We start from the raw sequence: 21,424 nt of genomic DNA, 5'->3' as shown, positions 1-21,424 counted from the left end.
AGCATTCAAACACATGAGCCTATGAGGGCTAGTCCATATTCAAACCATAACTCTGTGTTTTGTTTGTGTTTGTTTTGTTGAGACAGAGTCTCACTATGTAGCCCTGACTGTGCTGGAACTTACTATATAGACCAGGCTGGCCTCAAACTCACAGAGTTACTGCCTGACTCTGCCGCCTGAGTGCTGTGATTAAAGGCATGTGTCACTACCCTGCTCATAATACCTCTGAATGCTGGGATTTCCTTGTTTGGGAAAAGGGTCTTTGCAGGTGAGATTAAGTCAAAGATCTTGAAATGGCCAAGATAATCCTAGACTGGGTAAATTCTAATTGCTGCCTTAAGTACAGATCCTTATAAGAGAGAAAAATCAAGATGATCACGTGGGCAAAGACTAGCATGTTGTAGCCACAAGCCCAGGAATGCCAAGAGCGCCAAAAGCTGGAAAAAAAAAAAAAAAACTGATGAATGGAACTGGGTGTGATGCAGTACACCTGCAATCCCAACACTTTGACAGGATGATTGCAACAATTCAAGACCAGTCTGCACTATATAACAAGTTCTAAGCCAGCCAGGGATATAGAGTGAGATCTTGTCTCAAAACAAAACAAACATTCATGGATAGATTCTACCCACGGGTCTTCAGAGAGCACGCCATCCTGCTGACTCCTTCACTTGGGATTTCTGGACCACGGAAATGAGATAAGACATTCCCGTGGCTTTAAGACATCGAAACGGTGGTGATTTGTCATGGAAACCACAGGACATAAACACTCCCTGCTCTGTCATTTTACCTCCGAAGGATGACAGCCTGTGCCAGACCAAAGGGCACCCAAAATCCCAGATACTCAGACTCGGGACAAGATCAGCTTTCAGGATAGCAATTCAGGAGCTCGCAGAAAATAAAGCTAAGCCCGAGATCACAACATCCACTGTCTGCCTCCTCAAGCTGCCCTGCTTCCTTCCTTCTTTTCCAGTTTCTTCTTGGATTTATTCATCAACTGTAAGTCAAGCCATCCCCCAGGCTGACTTTTAGAAACGTCTATGACCAAGATATGTGGCCTGTGCTTGGCAAAAAACAAAATCATATCTGAGGCCCAAATTTAGAGGGGTGGTCATGGATTTGGCTTTCAACATGGTGAGTGCTGGCGCTCCTCAAACAGATGTTAGAAAGCTGCGACCTGCCAATCAACCCTGTCCATGACCACCTACTTTAGAACCTGGATTCTAGAAGCAGACCCCTCTCACTTACTTACAAATTGGCTACATCTGCTTTCAACACTGCCGCAGCAGAACTGAGCAGTTGGCACAGACCATTCGTCCCCCCAAAGACTTAAATATTTGCTATCTTGGACTTTAATAAGAACCTCGGAGGGCTGGAGTATCAATTTGTGAGTCCTCTGCGTAGAAGCAGCAACTGAAGACACAACTGTGGGTGCAAGTGTGTCAGAAGGCAGTATAGCTCTGGAGCCTGTCCCGGAACTCGCTCTTGTAGACCAGGCTGGACTCAAGCTCAGAGATCTGCCTGCCTCTTCAGTGCTTCCGTGTTGGGTGCAGAGAGCATCCACTCGGGGCGGCCCCGGAGTCCAGTCTCCCTGGAGTGTCTGGCACACTCTGTGGTTTTTCTCCAAACCCCGTGCTTCTCAGGTCCTCGGCTAAGACAAGGGAAGAATGAGCAGTGTCTGGGTCCGGAGTGACATGTCTTAGGAGACTTCATAGCATTTTGTTCATTCTTATTATCAGGGAGGAACGCGGGCCTGCGGTCCGAGCCGGCTTTGGGTTGTGAAGCAATAGAGACTCCCTCCTTTCTAAATCGCAGTCTGCATTCCGGAGCAATGCTTCACTTTGGCAGATTCCCCATGCTTCTTCTCCAGCTCCGTCTTCCGGAGGCTGTATTGGTGCTTCCGAACTCGGACTTCACTGGTCTTCTGTCTGATCATGTTCTCTCTTCCCAGGTGGCTAAGTTTCTGGAGCGTTTCCCGGGACTTGCGATTGAGCTCAGTACTAAACTTCCTCAGTTGGTTCTGATGAGCTTCTTTCAAATCCGGGTCAAATCTACAGGCTGCCATTCTCAGAACACGCAGCTCCATCTCGTCAGTCAGTAAGAGGAATCCCGTCTTGTACTCAGCCCTGATCATCTTTTTAAACCTCTGCTCTTCTTCCTTCCTCAAATGCGAGCGTTAAAGATTTCAGGTTAAATAGGATAAACCGACAATTGTGGACCTCCTTCTTTTGCCAGGACACACCCACAAAGAGAACGCTGTTAAGATTCACCAGGATAGCAGCAAAATCATAAACTCAACTGTGTGGGTGGAGGAATGTTCACTGACTTTAAGAAAATAAGGAAGCAAGGCTAGATGTGATCTGTATACAGTCCTAGGGCCCCTGAGGCTGAGGCTGAGGCTGAGGCTGAGGCTGAGGCTGAGGCTGAGGCTGAGGCTGAGGCTGAGGCTGAGGCTGAGGCAGGGGAATGCAGTGTTTGAGACCAGTATGAGCCACTTGAAAACCTTGTCTCAAAAAAGCCAACAAGCTACCTGGAATGGCCTTTAATCTCAGCACTTGGGAAGCAAGAGCAGGCAGATCTCTGAGTTCAAGGCCAGCCTAGTCTATAGAGCAAATTCACCTGAAGCCATAGGGGCAGTCTGGGTCAGTGGGACAGCGACTTCATAAGGAGGAGGAAGAAAAGGATGAGGAGGAGGAGGAAGAAGAGGAGGAGGAGGTGGTAGAGGAGGAGAACAAGAACAACAAGAACTTGAGGAAGAAAAACAAGAACAAGAAGAACAACAAGAAGAAAGACAGATACCATAAAATTAGTTAAGAGGCTATTCAGGTGCTGGGGAGGGATGCAGCTCAGCTGGCACGGTGCTTGCCTGGAAGACATGAGGTCCTGAGTTCAATCCCCAGCACCACGTAAACCTGGACGTAGTGGTTCGTCCTTGGCTACAGGGCAAGTTTGAAGCCAGTGTGAGATATATCTGACTCTGTCTCAAGCAAACAAGAGGCTGTTATCAAACGTGGAGGTCACAATCTGTGCCCTGAGTCAGGTTGAGCCACCCATCCTTGATAAGCCAATTAAAAGAGCCAAATTAAAAATGAAAAGCAGAAAAAATGACATGTGTTCAATATGGCCACATTCAGAAGAAAGACAAGGAGAGCCAGTGGGTCCCTTGTGTCCGTCTTCAGTGCTCTGAAATGAGATTAAAGTTTAAGGTTTTTTATGTGTATATGGGTGTTTTGCCTCCACGTATGTTTGTATATCATGAGCATGCAGTGTCATGGGGACAGAAGAGTGTCAGATGCCCTGAAATTAGAGTTAGAGATAGAAAGGGATCCATGCAGTGCATTCTCAGACTCATCTCAGGTTCTCAGGGTGAGCAGCCCGTGCTTTTAACCACTGAGCCCACCTCTCTAGCCCAGAGATCAAGTTTAAATAGAGCCAAGGATATGTACATCTTAGCGGTCCTGACCAAGGTGTGGTCCTGCTCACCATTGACCCATCATTTGGGCTCAATCTAAGGGTCCTTAGAATTGTTTGAAATCTCTTCTAGGAAGACAAAGTTCCCCCTCTCGCTAGTGCTTTTCCTTCTCCCAGGATGAGATTCCTGGGGGGACAGTCCCATTTCTTTGGGGTCCATTGTTTCATTAGTCTGGTAGTCACACTGAGAGACACAGGTGTCCCTTTAGCATGGCTTCATTTATGCCAGGCCTGTTACGGGACTATTCCATTATCCGAGCAAGAGAATTGAGTTACAACACAGGCTGCAGGAAGACATGCAAAGTTAAGAGTCTGTGGGTGCAGAAGTATAGAATGTGGAAGGAAAGGGGGTCAAAGATGCGTGTGAAGCCGGGAGGTCTAAGGAACAGAGAGCTGACTCCACACTGTCAGAAGAAAACACACACACGCACACACTCACTCACATATGAGAGAGGGGTGTTCTCTACCTTCCCTTCCAACCCTGTCCCCATATCTCTATATCTATAACAGCCACCAGAAAATACGTTTGTGTTTATATCTGTCTGGTCTGGTGCCAAAATTATTCCAAAAGGGCCTGACCCAGCACATAAGAAACTATGCATATAATGAAAGCAATACGTGTGTCCTAAAATGAAGTATGGATTGGGGGTGTCAATCCGAGCTTTTCTATTTCCTCAAGACCAAAATACAGGAGGTTGCTTCTAGAACTGAAGCTATGTGGCCGGTGGCTAGGTGTGTGAGGAACCTGTCCCAGCCTGTGAAAACCTTCTAGATCCTTCTGGAATCCTCTGAGTCACAGCTGTCTTCCCTCAGAGTCTCACAGTCCCTGTCTAGTTGGTACCACACCCCAGTGGCTCTGCCCTCCAGATTCTGGAAGGAAACAGAGTGCTATCTGGCACCCTCAGCTCCTTGAATCACACAGAGCTAATGAAGCTCAAGGTCCTGTGTAATCCACCCGAGTCTCGCCTCCAGGCTGACCACCTGTGGGTCCCACACTAACAGATGTCCCTGTCTGCATCCCAAGCACAGACCGGCCTGGGTTCCCTTGTTCTAGCTTGACTAAAACTTAGCCTGCACACTGAGACACCACAAACAAGCTCCGGCGGGTCTCTGAGATCAGTTGGATGCTTTTGAAGACATACCAAGGCGTGCAATGGTGGGGGAAAACCCTGTGACATAGACACTGCCCCCTTACTTGTGGTGTGTTCCAGGGATTTCTCTCTAGCTTACAAAACAGGCTGTTTCTAGTTACTCAGTAGAATTGTGGTTCTGAAACTCCCCTTCCTGGTTTCTCATCTTTATAACTGGTAGTAGTAATAATAATAATAATAATAATAACAATTAAAAATAGCACTCAAAGGTTAGGAATGTACTTCAAATAGCAGAGGGCTTGCCTAACATGGACAAAGCTTGGGTTGCCTGCCTGGCACCACACAAACCAAGCAGGCTGTTGCCTACAATCCCAGAACTGGAAAAGTAGAAGCAGGACGGTCAAGGGCATTCTCAGAGACAAATGAGTTCAAAGCCAGCCTGGTCTTGAAAAAAAAAAAACAAAAGAGTCTACTGTGGACACTTATCTTTTGGTTGCCTGTTAATGCATTTAATCTTTGTGGTATACAAGGAGGTGGCAATCAGGACCTCCATTGTCCACAGTAGGTTAGTTGAAGCTCAGAGACAGTAACCTGATCCTAAGGTCACGTCTTGTTCTCAGTTGTTTCATCTGCAAACTGTGGGTAAGAGTGGGCATCTTGCCCAGGAGTGGGAGGCTCCTCTGAAATGTTGTTGTACAACCTCAGCATTTGCTCCACCCTCAAGGTCACAGGTTGTGGGGAGGCGCTATATGCGTGTGCTTGTGCGCTAGCACAAATAGAGGCCAGAAGAGGAATGGAGACTCCTGTTCTACAGTCTCTGCTTTACTCCCTTGAGGCAGGGTCTCTCGCTGAACCTAGTGCTAGGCCAGCAGCCAGCAAACCCCAGCAACCCTCCTGTCTCTGCCTCAATGCTAGGGTTTCCAGTGCTTGCGTAACAAGTATGGATGCAGCCACATTGTGCATGGGTGCTGGGGACTTAGCCTCAGTCCTCCGACTTATATAAACAAGCCCCTCATCCACTGTGACATCTCCCCGGGGCACAGGCTGTGTCCTTTTCTGTGAGAGCACTCCTGATTCAGTCTCGTTCAGCTTGCTGTGTATCTTTGACACCACGCTCTCATCATTCCAACAGGGCTCCAAACATGCCATTGTCATCATTGCTGATAAAAATAGACCTTGTGTTTTGCTTTGTGCTGTTTATTCTTTATCCAGAATGTCAAAGATAGGTTGTTGTGAGTTTTTGGAATGGTCCTTGAAGGAGCTATCTAGGTAAAGACTGATGTTAAGATGGACTGGATGTAGGTCCTTCCTGAGGAAGGGATTGTCAGGGAGAAAGACAGCAGTGACTATAATTTGATTTAGAGATGTAACAAAGGGTTAACTACGCACCAGTGGTGTCATGACAGAGGAGAAAGGCACCTCCCATGTTCATTTTCGCATAGAGGAGAGTAAGGAAGTGGTTTTCCTTCAGGGAAAAAAAGTCAAAGCTAGGCATGGTGGCTACACCTGTGATCCCAGCACTTAGGCTGGGTTACATGGCAAGACTGTGTCTTGACAAAACTACGTAGAAAGAAGCAGGGGGTGAGGGAAAGTCCTTTATAATTGTGGACTTGGCAGATGATCCTTACTTGGACACTATAAGGTAGAGAACGTGGCTGGCTCTGTCCCGCTGTGGTCTGGGCTGTGTAGAAGAGGAGCTGACATGGTCTCTGTTTGTCCTGTGGCGTAGCAGGAAGACGTGACTCTTTGAAAGGGCAGCAGAAAGAAATCTCACCCAAGCCTGTGGGGGAATGCGTTTCAATGGGATAAGCATGAAGTCCAAGCAGCTGACTGCAGATACACAAAAGATGCCACTGGGCCATCTGGTGACGTCTTGTTCTCTGCTTACCTTTCTCCCAACGATGACAATAGGGAGGGTTTGCTGGCTGCCAGCAGCTTCTCATTTTTAGTCTCATCCTCCTTCCTCCCATGATAGGATATCATACAGTCCAGCCTGTATTATCTGTAAATCTTAGCAAGAGTCACTTCAATCACATCAAAACAATGGGGGAAAGATTAACAACTCACTACAAAAGAATCAAAGAAAAATACCAATGCCTCCTGAGCACATCTAAAAAGACAGCCTCACTTATAACAATATAGACATGCAAACTCAGAACACGCCAAGATACCACTGTTCACCTACCAAGTTGACAAAGACCAAAGAGGCATAACAACACCGTGGTGAAGATGTTCCTGCACCATGCATAACAGGGATGGACAATCTGAGGAGCTCCAGCAAGGACCTACTTACCTTTATCCATTACGTTACCTTCCTAGGAATTTATCACACAGACGCACCCTCACGTATAGGAACGCTGCTTGTCAACAACTCAGAATTTTAGGGAGTTGTATTATGCATTGGGGTTATTGTGATAAAGCACGATGGAACAGGTGGCTTATAAACAAAATTTATTCCCCACAATTCAGAATGTTTGGGAAACCCGGGGTCAAGTGAGTCCCATGGTGGTGGGGCCGGGCCAGCTGTCTGGGATGGTATTTAAAAGAGTATTAACCCCAGTCCTCAGAGCTCCACCACAAAGGCCTGATCACCTTGTGAGATCCCCAACTCCTGATACTATCACCTTGGAGAACAGGACTCAACGTTTTGTATTTGGAGAGGGCATGAACACCCACATCGCACGTGACAGTTTCCTTTCTGTTGCTGCTATAAAAAAAAAAAAAAAAACACTGATTGGAAACATCGTAGGGGAGAATAGGGTTTATCAGGCTCAAAGTTCCAGGTTACAGTGCAAGGTGGAGAGGAAGCCACAGCAGTGGAAGCTTGAGACAGCTGGCCATACCACGTCCACCGCCGAGAGCAGAGAGAAGTGAAGGAATTCATGTTGCCTGCTTGCTTAGCTGCTTGCTGGCTTGCTTGCTTGCTGGCTGGCTGGCTTGCTTGCTTGCTTGCTTGCTTGCTTGCTTGCTTAGCTGCTTCCTTGCTTAGCGCTTAGTCTGCTTTCTCTACTCTTGGACAATGCAGGCTCCAACCCAATGAAATGGTCATGCCCACAGTGAGGGCGGATCCTCCCACCTCAATTAACAAGCAAGGCAACCACCGTAGACACTGGCCATGGGCCAACCTGACCTAGATCATTCCTCAACAGGGACTCTCTTCCCAGGTAATGTTAGGCTGTGGCGAGCTGACATTTAACACTAACCATCATACCATAGCGGGTTAATTACATGATTTCCACACACCAGACTATAACATGGTCTTTAAAAACGCATTCTAAATAGAGAAGTCAGGCACCATGGTACATGCCTGTAATTATAGCATTCAGGAGGTCTAGGCAGGAAAACTGGGAGTTCCAGACCCATCTTGACTATTATAGCAAGACCTTATCAAAAAAAAAAAAAAAAAAAAAAAAAAAAAAACAAGACAGAATTCTATATACTGAATTGAAAACTTCCCAATATTTTTTGATGAGAAGCAACAAAGCTTCATGAAAATCTTACTGCACCGCATATTTAGAATTAAAGGCGAAAACAAAGAATGAAAAAAATAAATAACTGGCAACATCCTTTGCCTCCAGGGAACAAGAAGATGCCTGAAATTTAAAGTTTTGAGTTATTTAAACATGGTTTCTATTCAAAACTAAATAAGTTAAAAAAAAAAAAAAGAATCCAACATTTAACATTTTATAGCACTTTTTACCCAAAAGAGATGCCATGGTTTTTAGGGAACATTTACCAAAGGAACTTCTTCTCTGCCTGGGGAAAGGAGTGGAGAGTGGCTTTTACTACTCAAGGTCACATGACTTGCAAATAAGGTATTTTATTGATGGGAGCAACAGCCATGTATAGAGCGTTTAATACTTAGTGCTTCGATTTCATGCTGTGTGCTTTTTCTTTTCCTTTGAACTAAAGTTAGTTTTAAAACTGGGGTACTGTCATGATAGTTCACCCTGTCACACAGAACTTCACATTATATAAACCAATTTTTATATATCCATTTAAAATATAGTGATGTTCTTTCAAAGGCTAACCGGAACCTAAGTCTGCTTCTTCTGATACTTCCGGCTTCCTTACCCTTCTTCCAAAGCACCCCCTCTCATCACAGGGCTGCTTCTCTGCTGTGTGTCTAACCTCATGCCTGCTTAAACGGCATGGTTTTTTCCCCAAATTATGATGAACCAGATCTCCCTTTTAGGATATTTCTTCCTGTGCAAAACCACAAAGCAAGGGCTTTATATTGTCATCATATCTCTGAGGATGCAGACCTCACTACTACACAAGTGTAGGAGGAAGCCCTGGTGCCTTAGTTTCTGATAAAGTGGGATCAAGCTAACTGCAGCTTCAAGGATGTTGAGTCATACAGGGATATTCTGACCATCAAGGGGCACAGTTACCTGACACTCTGCATCGTCCACAGCTACCTCATGGATAGCTCCTTGTCTGAAGGTGCTCTGTGGTGGTCCCTTCCTAGAGTAGGTGGAGGCTCTTTTTAGAAGCCATCCTTATCCACGGTTTAGTCTGTTGCAATTACATGAATTAGATACACGAATAAGTTCAAGAATAGCCTTGTCTTCAGTGTATTCCACGGGAAGGTTTCACGGGTGTTCATCAGAACGGCCAAGGCCAGCTTTGTCAATTTTTCCCAAGTCCTGTCCTCTGTCTTATCTGGTGACCTTGACGACCTCACCCCCAGCTACAATCCATTGAGACACTCTGTTGGAAACCTGATGTCTCCCTCAAGCCTGACAGACAGGATGGCGGAAGCAAAAGGACTCTCTGAGTGTTTAAACATTTTTATTTTGTAAACACACAGCCACCATCAGATGGGCTAGATCTGGGCAGCCAGCTTTTCTGAGGGTAAAAAGGCTCTAAGCTGCAACCTTTGCCAATGGCCATGGTGTAAATGCTCCAGCTGTGGTTGCATTCATAGCTAACTCCATGTTTGTGTCCGAGCCAACCCCAGCATCCCACCACCTTCCGCCACCCCACCCTACCTCACCTCCCATCCCACCCCACCCCCTGCTGTCTAGTCGCCGCAAGAAATAGGTCAGTCTTTGCAGTTTTACTTCAACCACTAAAAAGACACACAGGGGGACATTGACAGCGCCACCCTGTCCCAGGAAGAGTGGACCTCTGGCTCTGGTAAGGCCAGCAGAACCAATCAGAGACGTATGTGTCCCCACCTGAGAGGAAACTGTGCCAATGACAGTACTGACGTTGTACTCGGCTGACTGAAACGGGTGTTTCAGTTTGGATGCTGCATCCCCAGCCGTGGCTGAAGCTGCAATCGATTTGACATCGCTTGAGAAAATGTCACCTCATCCCCAAACCCAGCTGGGCCAGAAAAAAACTGTTTCTCCTCCTCCATGTTCTGTGTTGTTCTGGTTCAGGGTGACTGACTTGGCCGGAGACTTCCTACTCTTTCCAGAAGACTCCCAGGAGAGTCTAGCAATCACACAGCTGTAGCCTCCAAAGAGCCCTGGGAACTTGAGCCTGCCAGATTTGGGGGTTTGTTTTTGTTTTCTTTATTTTTCCCCTAAAAATAAAATGTTAATAAGGGAGAAGTTGGCTAGAGACCTGGTCAACCATTTGCCCTTTCCCTTGATTTTTATAAAATGCTACGGTCTAGAAAAATGTAATGTTGGTCGTTTTCAGTAATTATAAAAAATAGTACGCGTTGATCCTTTGTTGGGGAGGGGGAAGAGGAGTGACTCACAGGCTTGGTTCTAAACTTCAGAGCCCTCTCCAGCCTGAGTTCCCTCCCTCCACCTCAAGATCAAGGCCAAAGGGGCTTACTCTTGTGGAAAAGAAGATTCAGCCACTGGTTTTTTTTTCTGCTCCTGGATCTAATGTCTTAAATAATAAGAGTATGTCATTGTCTTGTCTAATCATTTGTATACTTTGCTCAGGGTGTCGTATCAGGAGAGCAGTGAGTGGGGCTTTAACATTGATAATGCTTCTCCAGTATGGCAGCAAACTCACAACAACCGTGAACTCGTTTGGCCTCGCGTGAGACAATGTTTAATTTGAACCGACATTTTTTTATTCTTTACAAAAGGAGATGCTTAATTGGAATAACAATCTGGATTTCCAGCTTCCTTTTTGAAAACTCAGAATAAATTATTTGCCTGGAAAATGCTTTGTGAGACCAAGAAAACCATTTTCTTTCGTATACAGCTCTAGTTCTAAAATACAGATCAATATCTAGCTCTCAGCAGACGTTTGATGAATGAGTGGTGTCGGTTCAAACAACAGTGAGCGAAAAGCGAAAGCGGCCGTTCCCTTTACCTGCAAGTCTGCTCTCGCATTTGACAAACTCCTCATTGCTCCTTGCTGCCTTCAGCCTGCATTCTCTGCTCAGCTATGCCGCCTGCCCAGCCTGAGCACTCTTTGCTCCTGAGTTGGCAGTTGCTTCAGGCATTTGAATCAGTCGGCCCTCTCTCTGTGACTGTTATAAAGTTTATATGTCTCCTGCCCAGTGACCCCAGAGAACTCAAAGAAAAAAAAATCCATCCAAAAGCTGGTTAACCACTCGAGGGACAAAGTAATAGTCTGAAATATGAACTAAGTTGTCTAATTTAAGAAAAATATTAGACCAGGTATGGTGGTACATACCTATAATCTCACAATCTCAGTACTCCAGAGGCTGAAGCAGGAGAATTTCAAATGCTGGGCCAGCCTTGACATGATAGATAGATGGATGAATAGATAGTAGATAGATAGATAGATAGATAGATAGATGAATAGATAGTAGATGGATGGATAGATAGATGAATAGATAGTAGATGGATGGATAGATAAATGAATAGATAGTAGATGGATGGATAGATAAATGAATAGATAGTAGATACATACATACACACATATACACAGATAGATACATAGATACACAATAAATGATACATACATATATACATGATAGGGAGAAAGGGAGAGAGAGAAAGGGTGGGAGGATGCAAGGGAGAAAAGAGAAAGGAATTTTGGGCATAGTTTTGGTTTGGTTTGGTTTTGGTTTTTGAGACAAGATCTCAATATGTAGCCCTAGTTGTCTTGTAACTCACTGCGTAGACCAGGCTGGCCCTGAACTCACCGAGAGCTGCCCGCTAGGTGCTGAGATTATAGGATATATTTTAAAACTAGATGAAAACATAGGCTTAAATCACTAGTGTGTGGCCTTTCTGCTTTGTGAACAGAGTATGTACCATCTTCTACTCCTTTATATAAACTCCCTTCAACTTAGAGACCAGTTTGTTCTGAAGGTCAGAAGTCTTACGAGGACACGCACGTCGGCTTATTCTCGCATAAGATTAAAACCAAGGTGTGGACTGTCTATCTGGAGCTAAGGGGCCCCCTTTGGAGCCCCTTCCAAATGTTGGTAGGCTGAGTTCCCCACCTGGCCCTCAGCCAGGAAGCAGTCTCAGCCATTAGTGATGACTTGGTGGTCCTTAAACTTGACCCACTCCACCTTCAGAGCCGACCACCATGGTTCGGTTCTTCCTAATGCTTTGTGTTCTACCCGCCTTTTCTATGCTACCAGCATGTTTGCTGACGGTCAGAGAAGACCTCTGCTTCTAAAGGTCATAGCAGAGAGAGCTCAGTGATCCTGTTCCATCCAACTGTACCGTGGAACACTAGTGTGGTCACGGTGGCGAGGAGGGGTCAGACAGAGCTCAATAATCTCGTTCCATTCAGCTGTATCACAGAACACTAGCGTGACCATGATGACAAACAGGGATCTTAGACCAGGTCTGGGAATGAGATCATGGAATGTGTGAGGCCAACTTCAGAATTCTATCTATGAAAACATGCTCATATTTTCTTAGCACTGTGAGATGTGCTTTTTCAAAATGTGTTCTGCCTTTGGTTACAGTAATCTAAGGGGCATGCCCATAATGAGGGCAGTGCCTGGTCCCCGTTCTCCCCTTCCTTGGGCAACCTAGAGCTGAGGTCTCAAATTTCATTCTGGAGGTCAGGAATAAGAAAGAATGTGTAAACACAACTGTCTCGATCCATTTAAACCACTGTAACAAAACACCACACACTGGGTGGCTCATAAATAAGAGAAATGTACTTCCCACCGTTCTGGAACTTCCAAAATCAGCGTGCCAGTCCATGCAACATCTAATATGTACCTATTCCTGGTTCGTAGTCAGTTAGCTTCTTGTTATCATTTTGTACCTCAAAAGAGGCAAGACTGTGTCTCTGTAGTTCTTCACGGGACACTGATCTGATTTAGGAGGTCTCTGCTTTCTGGGTCCAAACATTTTCACAGGTTTCTCCTTCTAATAGCATCACTTAGGAGGCCAGGATTTCAGCCTGTGAACTGGAGGGGGGTGCAGGAACATTTTGTCCACCATAACAATTAAGATCACAGATGGACGCAACCTCTGGCCTTGGCAGAGTCATGGGGGAGAAAGGAAAACTAAACATGGACATGGGATAGTGCCAAGATCGCACAATAACTATTTTTTAATATTTTAAAGGCTATAATGTAAGAAAGGAATGTGCAGCGATACTTCACTTCTTTGCCCAACTCCAGGAGCCTAAAATAAAACTCATTAGGGAAGGAATAAGAAGATTTTTGGCTCTGTGCGAAGGGAGGTGAACAGATTGTTTGAGTTCCTCTGTTTGTGGCATGATGCTTTCCTTGGCACTGTTCCAGACTGAAGAGGTAACAACTTAGTAAGAATGACAAGAGGAAGGGGAGTCGGGTTAGGTGGGCCTCTAGGTTCCTCCTCCTTCTCCTTCTTCTCTGTGTCTTCTTCTGTTCCCCTTGCCTTCCTCTCCCCCTCCCCTTCACCTTCACCCCCACTCTTTCTCCTTCTCCTTCTTTGTTTTTACATGCACATGTAGAGGCCCATGGTTGAGTTCGGGCATCTTCCTTGATCACTCTCTACCTATTCCTCGAGACAGGAGCTCTCAATTAAACCCAGAGCTCACTCATATGGTTAGTCTATCTGGCTGGCTTGCTTCTCAGGGATCCCCTGTCTCTTCCTTCCAAGGTTTGAATTATGGAACAGCCACCATATCCACCCACTGTTTATACAGGATCTGGGGATCCAAACTCTGGCCATCTTGCTTGTTCAGCAAGTGTTTTAACCACTGAAACATCTCCCAAACACCCACATACACACATTTTATCCTTCCTTTTAAAAAAAAATGGCATAGCTCAGGCTGACTTTGAACTTATTATGCAGCTGAGTATGACCTTGAACTTCTGATCCTCCTGCCCCTTCCTCCTGAGTTCTGGAATTTCGAGCCCATGTTTCACACCCAATTTATGTTGTGCTAAAGATCAAACCCAGGCCTTCATGCATGCTAGGCAAACACTCCATGAACTGAGAGCTACATCTCCAGCATTCCCTTGAGGTCTTTCCAACCATGAGGTCACTGTTTGATTATGACATTGCTACTTCTTTTTCAGCTGTTTCTTTGGTCCAAATCCTCCAGTTTTTTCTGCTTGTTCTCCATCATGATGGGAAATGTTAGAGTCTAAAATCAACTTCACCACATCCTCTTTTCCAGTTACCTATTTTCACAATCAAATTTGAAAAAGCAAAATATGGAATGTAGATAGAAAGAAAAAATTGTTTATTATTGAAAGGCACAAGTATCCGGCCAGCAGAGCTTTGAGGGGTGACCATTGGGGTGAGACTCCGGAAAAGAGAGCTAAAACCAAGGATAAGAAGGATAAAGTATAGGCAAGACAGAGGTCTATCACGCTTTGTTTGGAGACAGCACAGGGTCATAAATGCCAGCGAAAACAAAACACAAGGAACAAGATTGATCCAACAGACTTGTGGTAGGAAGCTCAGTGAAATTTATAAACCTGGTTTTAATAAGATGGCATTACTTCCAGACTCAGAACCTAGCTAAGCAGGCAGCCTGACTTAGCCCTAGATGCGAAAGCAGTTCTCAAAAGACCAAACAAACAGTGAATTCAAATGTCAAGAACAAAAGGTGGCAGAGGCCCAAAGGGGTCAGAGTGGCTATTCGATGCCAAGTATTAAGAACTTCCCCGAAGACTAAGGAAGTCTTCATCCAACAACAAGTTGGAAACCATGTCACTCATCATTGGCTTTAGAAAGAACCAAGGCCAGATGCTGAAAGGTTGGTTCCCAGGTGACAGCATGCCCAGATGAACAGCCTAATCATGTTCCAGATTCCCAGGGTCTTCTACAGCCAACATCTTAAAAGCCTGATAGAAACTGAATTTGTCATTGCCTCCTCAGGGCTTCTTCAACACGAAGGGAAATCACTTTCATGAACATAAGATTTAATAATAATAAAATAACCAGGCAGGGGCAACGTGGGAATGAAGGAACAACTGATAGTAAAGAAATACACACAGAGAAAGCTGGATCAGGCAGGCTGCGCTCACATTGATGGAGGGTTCTACTATGCAACCAGGAAATTCAGCACATTTGGTTAGCAAGGCCGGGTAGCTTAGTAGGAGAGCAGTCTCAGGTTCAGGTTGTGGTCCTCATGAAGGAGAAAGCTGAGAGTGAGAGTTTTTACACACACTGATCAATCATCCATAAACTTTCAAACTTGGACCAGAGAAAGGGTTTCTCGTTTCTCTGGGACTCCCCTGCGGAAGGGTTTGCCACTCTCATGGGGTTGAGGCACTGGGGTTGTTGGCATGACCATACCCACCTCAACAATACAGATTTCCTCAGGAATTCACCCACTCTCCACACATCATTGAGCTTTGTTTTTGCACTTAGCCGAAGATGTATTCTAACATGTACTTCAAGAAAGGGTGAGGTCCCTGAGAACACTGAGGAAGAAAGAGCAGAGAAATCATAAGAGCCAGAGGACCAAACAGACTGATGTGAAACAGTGTCTTCTGTATATGAGAAGGATGCTGCAACCATGAACTCTCAACAGTACAGTGACTCGAACAAGACCCACACAAGATCATACCAATCAACACGGCATCATGGATGAGGGAAGGGCTCTCAAGGCTGTTGGTGGGAGCAGGCCGCTTGTTTGTCCCAGCCGCCCAGCTAACTTACACCCAAAATAACCACACAGAAACCATATTAATTAAAACACTGCTTGACCATTAGCTCTAACTTCTTATTAGCTAACTCTTACATATTAGTTTAACCCATCTCCATTAATCAGTGTATCACCATGTGGTAGTGGCTTACCAGGGATTCTAACTGGTGTCCATCTCCAGCAGAGGATCCATGGCTTCCCTTCCTCTGCCCCTTGTCCCAACATTCAGTTTTGTCTTTCTCCACCTACCTAAGCTCTGCCCTATCAGGCCCAAAGCAGTTTCTTTATTCATTAACCAATGAAAGTAACACATGAACAGAAGAACCTCCTACACCACAAGACCACACCCCCACATTGGTGGATGGCTTCTGAGGAAGGGGGAACAAGTTTTATTTTGGAACAAACCTCTAGATTGCAGGTTGACCATGCCTACATGGTCAGTCCCACAGCAAAGTACATAGGCACAGACTAAATATACTCAGTAGGGTGTGTGTGTGTGTGTGTGTGTGTGTGTGTGTGAGAGAGAGAGAGAGAGAGAGAGAGAGAGAGAGAGAGAGAGAGAGACTAATATAGAGGAAAATGCCATGAATTTGGAAGTGTGGTGTTGGGGGATACTGGAGGAGTTGAAATGGGGCAAGGAGAGGTGGATATGATGAAAATACTTTGTACTCATGTATGAAATTCTAAAAAAAATTATTTATAAAGCAATAAATAAATAAATAAAATGTTTGAATTTAAAAAAAATGTTTTAAAGCTCTGTTACCTGATCAAAAGTAGCTCACTGTCTGCAGATAAAATGATCTTTCTAAGGAGAGGAAATGTCCTCAGCCCATGTTCTCTAATCTAACAGAAATCATAAACTTCTAAGTCCTTCCACCCATGTGAGCTGGTGTTCACCATAGATGGACAGAGATGGTGAGGAAGAGTGCACATTGCCATGTGTTGACTATTTGCACACTCAGAATTCATTCATAAGTAGGAGTATTAGCCCCTAAGGTACTGGAATTTGAAGGTGAGTTTTTCTCTATTTCCCTAATTACTTCCTAGGCATAGTGCTTGCCTCCCAAGTGGGGACTCTCTGAAAGTGTCAATGCCTTGTCAGTTTCTGCTTTTATCCCTACAGGAAAATCTATTGTAAGGTCAGTCAGTGAACAGCTGCTCATCCTTTTCCTCGATGTCAGGACCCCCACACCCTCCGCTCCCTTTCTCTTCACCAGTTGCCTTCTCTCCACTACCTCCCGGCGCCTTGGGATATAAAATATTGTGGGATATAAAAAATAGACTTTTTATTGGCAAAGTGCAGCAAGGGTACCAAAGTATAGGACATGCCTACTTCTCCTCCTAGCCACCTGCCTTCTTTTTCACAGGATCCGTGACAGTTCATAATCCAGTATTTGTGTCTATGCATAACCATGTAACTTGGCTGTTTCTTGTTAAGACTGGAAACTCTCTGAGGGCAAGGAGGAAACAGGGGTTGTTTGATCCCTGTGATATCCTAAAATCAGCCTAAGCCCTAGCCAGTAGTAGATGCTCAAATGCTTGTTGAATACATGAAAGTCTAAACAGAGTGTCCAGATAAAGTGCTTCCCTGGTTCTTTGCATTCTTATTCTGCCAATTTAACCACCCAATCACTCTTCTGGCTCTTCCAGGCGGCACAAGATATACAAAGAACAATTCAACCTCACCTCCTTGGATCCCCCGCTGCAGTTCCGGCCAGAGGCCAGCTGGGTGCAGTTCCACTTGGGGATCAACAGCCACGGCCTATACTCTAGGTCCAGCCCTGTCGTCAACAAGCTCCTCCATGACATGAGATACTTCCCTACCATCAGCGCTGGTGAGGTTCATGGGGTTAGCCAGGAGGAGCTGTCTTTCTCTCAGAGGCTGAACTGAGCCCTCTCAGCCCAGGCTCCGGGAACTAGTCAAGGGTTGACACCACTATATGATTATACAAGATTAATAAGAAGCAAATTGCGTTCCATTTGAAGGAGATCTTACAGCATTAATCTCATCACAGAGAGAAACCTAAGACGCAACAGAGACTTAGATGCTCTGCTCTCTTCATGGAAAGTGATGTCATTGTTTACTGAGTGCATCCTTTGTACCAGGTGATGCGTTCTTTCTTATACCCATCTGGTGTAAACATCACTACCATTTATAAATGGGGTTAGGCAAGCTGGGCAAAGCCAGTGCCGGAGCTAGGGTTCAAACAGAGGCCTACTCACCCCAAGTTTGTGCTTTCAAGCACCTATGACAAGACAAGTGACATGGGGGAGTTATTAGCAGAGACTGAAATAGACCAAGAATGGCTGGAGTATCCAGGGAAGGGCTAGAAAGAATGGAGTCTGGGCAGGAGCAGGAAGACACTGTAGCCTTCTGGGTCCTCATGCCTGAGATTCCCAAGCTTACATCAGTCCCTCCTCCTGTGGAGCGAGGTCAGAGCTGGGAGCCTTTCTTTGTTGGGATCACTGCAGGAATCGCTCATTGCCCTTCTTCTCCTTCACAGATTACAGCCAGGATGAAAAGGCCTTGCTGGGGGCCTGTGACTGCTCACAGAGTAAGTGACCTGACCCAACCTTCAGCTTCCAACGGGGGCTCTCCCTGACCAGTCTCTGAGAACTCAACACTCCCCCCAGCCTCCCATAGTAAAAGGCATCTTAGAAACTCTGGGGAGCATCAAAGTGGTCAAATGTGATGCAGGCCAGAGTACCATCAGCATCATTAGGGAGCGTGTCAGAAACACAGAATCTCCATCTCTGCTCTGACTCTCTCCATCACAATCTGACTGTTGACAGAATAGCTGGAGATTGGAATAGGATTTCAGATCCAAGAGGCACTTGCACAGGACAGTGGTTCCTGGTGCTGCATCTTACCCCTGAGGGCTTTAGAACGAGCTATCGTCTGGCTCTGCCTCCAGACATCTGGGCTCAGCTGCAGAGAGGGAAGCCCATGGCAATGTTTTTAAAATATCCCAGCTGATTCTCACGCAACCACGGTTGAAACTTACTGGGGAAAATGTCAGACAGAATGGGAAAGCCAAGAGAAAAAGGTATTGGGGCTGCCCTGAGGGTGCTGCAAACCTGTCTCAGGTAGATCTGAACAGTGAAGCCTGCAAGCTGCCCCCAGCCCTGAGGGGCCTTCATTATGTGTGCTGAACACACATCTCCACATATGCATGTGATGACACACGCCTTGACACACATATGCATGTGATGACACAAACCGGGAACTTGACACGCTTAAGCGGGAGAATCTTGAGTCCAAGGTCAAACTGGACTCAAAAGTTCAAGGCCAACCTATGCTATACACAGCTGACCCTATCTCAAGGTGAAGGAGGGAGAAGAAAGGAGAGGAGAGGAGGAGAAGGGAGAGCGGGGAGGGGACAAGAGGGGAGGGGGAAAGGAAAGGAAGAAATTGAAGAAAGGAGGGTACAGAAAAGAGATGAAAAGGCAAGAAGAGTAGGAAGGAGAAGGGAGGAGAGGCAAGGAAAGGGAAGGGAAGAATGACAGGTTAACGAGAGGCGTAAGTGTCATGATAAATCTTCAAAGTCATGAATTCTCAGGTCCATACATGACATTCTCAAAAATACTCTTTTAAAATCAGAAGCAAAAGCTCCTGGGTTTGATCCAAGCATCGCAAACCAAATTTGATAAAAACAAGAATTTTACAGTCTTAAAGAATCTTAAATGGAAGCCATTATGAACACGGACATCTAATTCAAAGACATCATAGCAGGGAATCTTAAGATCACAACTGGAATGAAAAGAGAAACCTGGTCCTTTTAGGAAAACAACCTATGGGGAGTTTCAGTGCATATACTTGGGCAATCCTGTTCCCCAAATATCTGTCCTCTTCCCAAACAGACAGAATAACTGTACTGAATCTTCTGAACACGGCCAGACAGGGTGGGGTTTGCCCCTCAAGCTTCACAAAGCATGTTGCCTTTGGGGTCTTCTTCAGTAACAGAAAAGGACTGGGCTTATGAGTGGTGCGTCAGCCCTGAACTTAGACATCACCCTTTACCCCTCGTAGTTGTGAAACCCAGTGGGGTCCACCTGAAGCTGGTTCTGAGGTTCTCGGACTTCGGGAAAGCCATGTTCAAACCCATGAGGTAAGTGAACCTTCCTCACCGCCATGCCCCTGGTGGCAACTCTGGAGATAATAAAGGTAACCCAGTATCCTCATCCATGTCTGCCTCACATGTAGAACTATGTCGGTGACAGCGGTGATAACTAAAAACAATAATAGCCACTCTTATTGTTGAGCTGGGTCCTCGGAAGCCTCAACGCTTCACACACAACATGAATTGTGGGTTTGGACATCAACAGTCTCATGAACCTCGTGACCCAAGTGTTACTATAATGTCCACCCCGAGGTGAACATACCAAGCCTGTGAGAAGCCAGCTTCTCCCAGACTCCACACTGCACATAGCAGGCCCAAGAATTAGAGCCAAGCAGCTAGACTGCTGAGCTGGCTCGCTCCAATAATGAATCCTCCGCCTTGCCCAGCACCAACAATCACCCTGCCTTTGACATCACAAAGTTTACTTCACACAATACTCGCTTTGACTGGAAACAATGAGGAAGGTTGCTATGAAGTCCTGTCCGTGTATACGCTAATCTGTATTTTATTCATAACAACACTTTCCGTGTCTTCGGGCTTTATAGTACATGTCCATGAGTGAAATGATGGCAGACTTTGGTATGGGCATGCATTCATGTGTGTGGGTGTGTGTGAGTATGTGTGGGTGGGTGTCTGTCTGTCTGTCAGGGTCTGTGTGCATGTGTATACTACCAGCCCCCCAGAGGGTCTGCGGGCCAGAGGCCTGGGTTTCCTGGAGTAGAGTGCAATGCCTTGGTTCGTTAGAATGTTCTCTTGTGGATGACTTAAATAGGAAAGAATGTCCCCATAAAGGGTTCCGTTGCTCGAGTCGTGTGTTCCTCCAGAGTCTTCTGCCTTCTCGTGCTGTTTATTCGTGTTAACTTAGATCCACATTTTGCAGTCCACTGACCAAGGAGAAGCCTAGTGAACAGCCCAGTCACGGGCTGTGGTGGTGGAGCCGAGAGACCTGAGCTCTGAATGTGTCTCAGCTTTCTGACTTAGGGGACAGAAGCACCTCTTTAAGTACAGGGTTGCAGTCGGTGAGCTGCGAGTTGGATTCCCTTTGGAACTTTGAACAGCTGCAATGTCTCAGTCACACCCCCTCAGAGTCCGGTGGGCTTGCACTATGTGGTACCCAGGAGAGGACTCAGGTCATCAGGCTAGGTGGCAGCACCCTTACCAATTGGGTCATCTCACTGACTCCAAGGTGCTCCTCTAAAGTGTAAAATGTGCAATATATTGGACACGAGACGCACATCCCTTAGTGCTCACAATAGAAGAGCCATTGATGTCAAGTAAAAATAACGTGGGGTGTGTGTGTGTGTGTGTGTGTGTGTGTGTGTGTGTGTGTGTGAATATGCAAGAGAGAAAGAGGGGGGCATTTCTCTGTGTACCCCTGGCTGTCCTGGAACTCACTCTGTAGACCAGGCTAAGGTGTGACCTCCCACCACCCAGCCACCTTCCAATTTTAAATCCATCATATTCCACATGTAAAATCTGAGAAATCTTATATTCTCACAGGAGAACGCAGCATCCTGCAAGGCCCTCAGCCTGGATGTGAGGGCTACGCTAGACCTGGCTGCATCTCTAGGCTCCACTTCCAGCAGCCTCACTGCGGGGGTTTCAGCATTGACTTGGGCTCTCCTCTGGCAGCGTGCCTTACTATTTGGCTTGGGGAAGCTGGCTGTTTGCGTGGTGGGTTTTGTGGCTCGACGCCCGTTTATGCTTACCTTTGCTTTCCCAGTCCTTGGAGCAGGT

General features: G+C 45.9%; 1 protein-coding gene across 1 annotated transcript in view; it reads left to right on the top strand.

Annotated features, from left to right (window-relative positions):
- The window catches only part of Fam20a (FAM20A golgi associated secretory pathway pseudokinase), a 56,310-nt gene that overhangs the window by 23,645 nt on the left and 11,241 nt on the right, over nucleotides 1–21,424 (top strand). Inside the window, exons 2-4 of the mRNA XM_050164318.1 lie at nucleotides 17,217–17,401; nucleotides 18,071–18,121; nucleotides 19,597–19,675. Coding sequence (XP_050020275.1) covers nucleotides 17,217–17,401; nucleotides 18,071–18,121; nucleotides 19,597–19,675 — 315 coding nt within the window. The remainder of the gene's footprint in view (nucleotides 1–17,216; nucleotides 17,402–18,070; nucleotides 18,122–19,596; nucleotides 19,676–21,424) is intronic.

Source organism: Alexandromys fortis, unplaced genomic scaffold (genome assembly GCF_014885135.2).
Source record: "Alexandromys fortis isolate MF-2015 unplaced genomic scaffold, M_Fortis_MF-2015_v1.1 scaffold_156, whole genome shotgun sequence".
In the NCBI taxonomy this organism is placed as follows: domain Eukaryota; kingdom Metazoa; phylum Chordata; class Mammalia; order Rodentia; family Cricetidae; genus Alexandromys; species Alexandromys fortis.
Note: the sequence above shows the minus strand (reverse complement) of the source record. Positions and strands in the feature narration are given on the sequence as shown.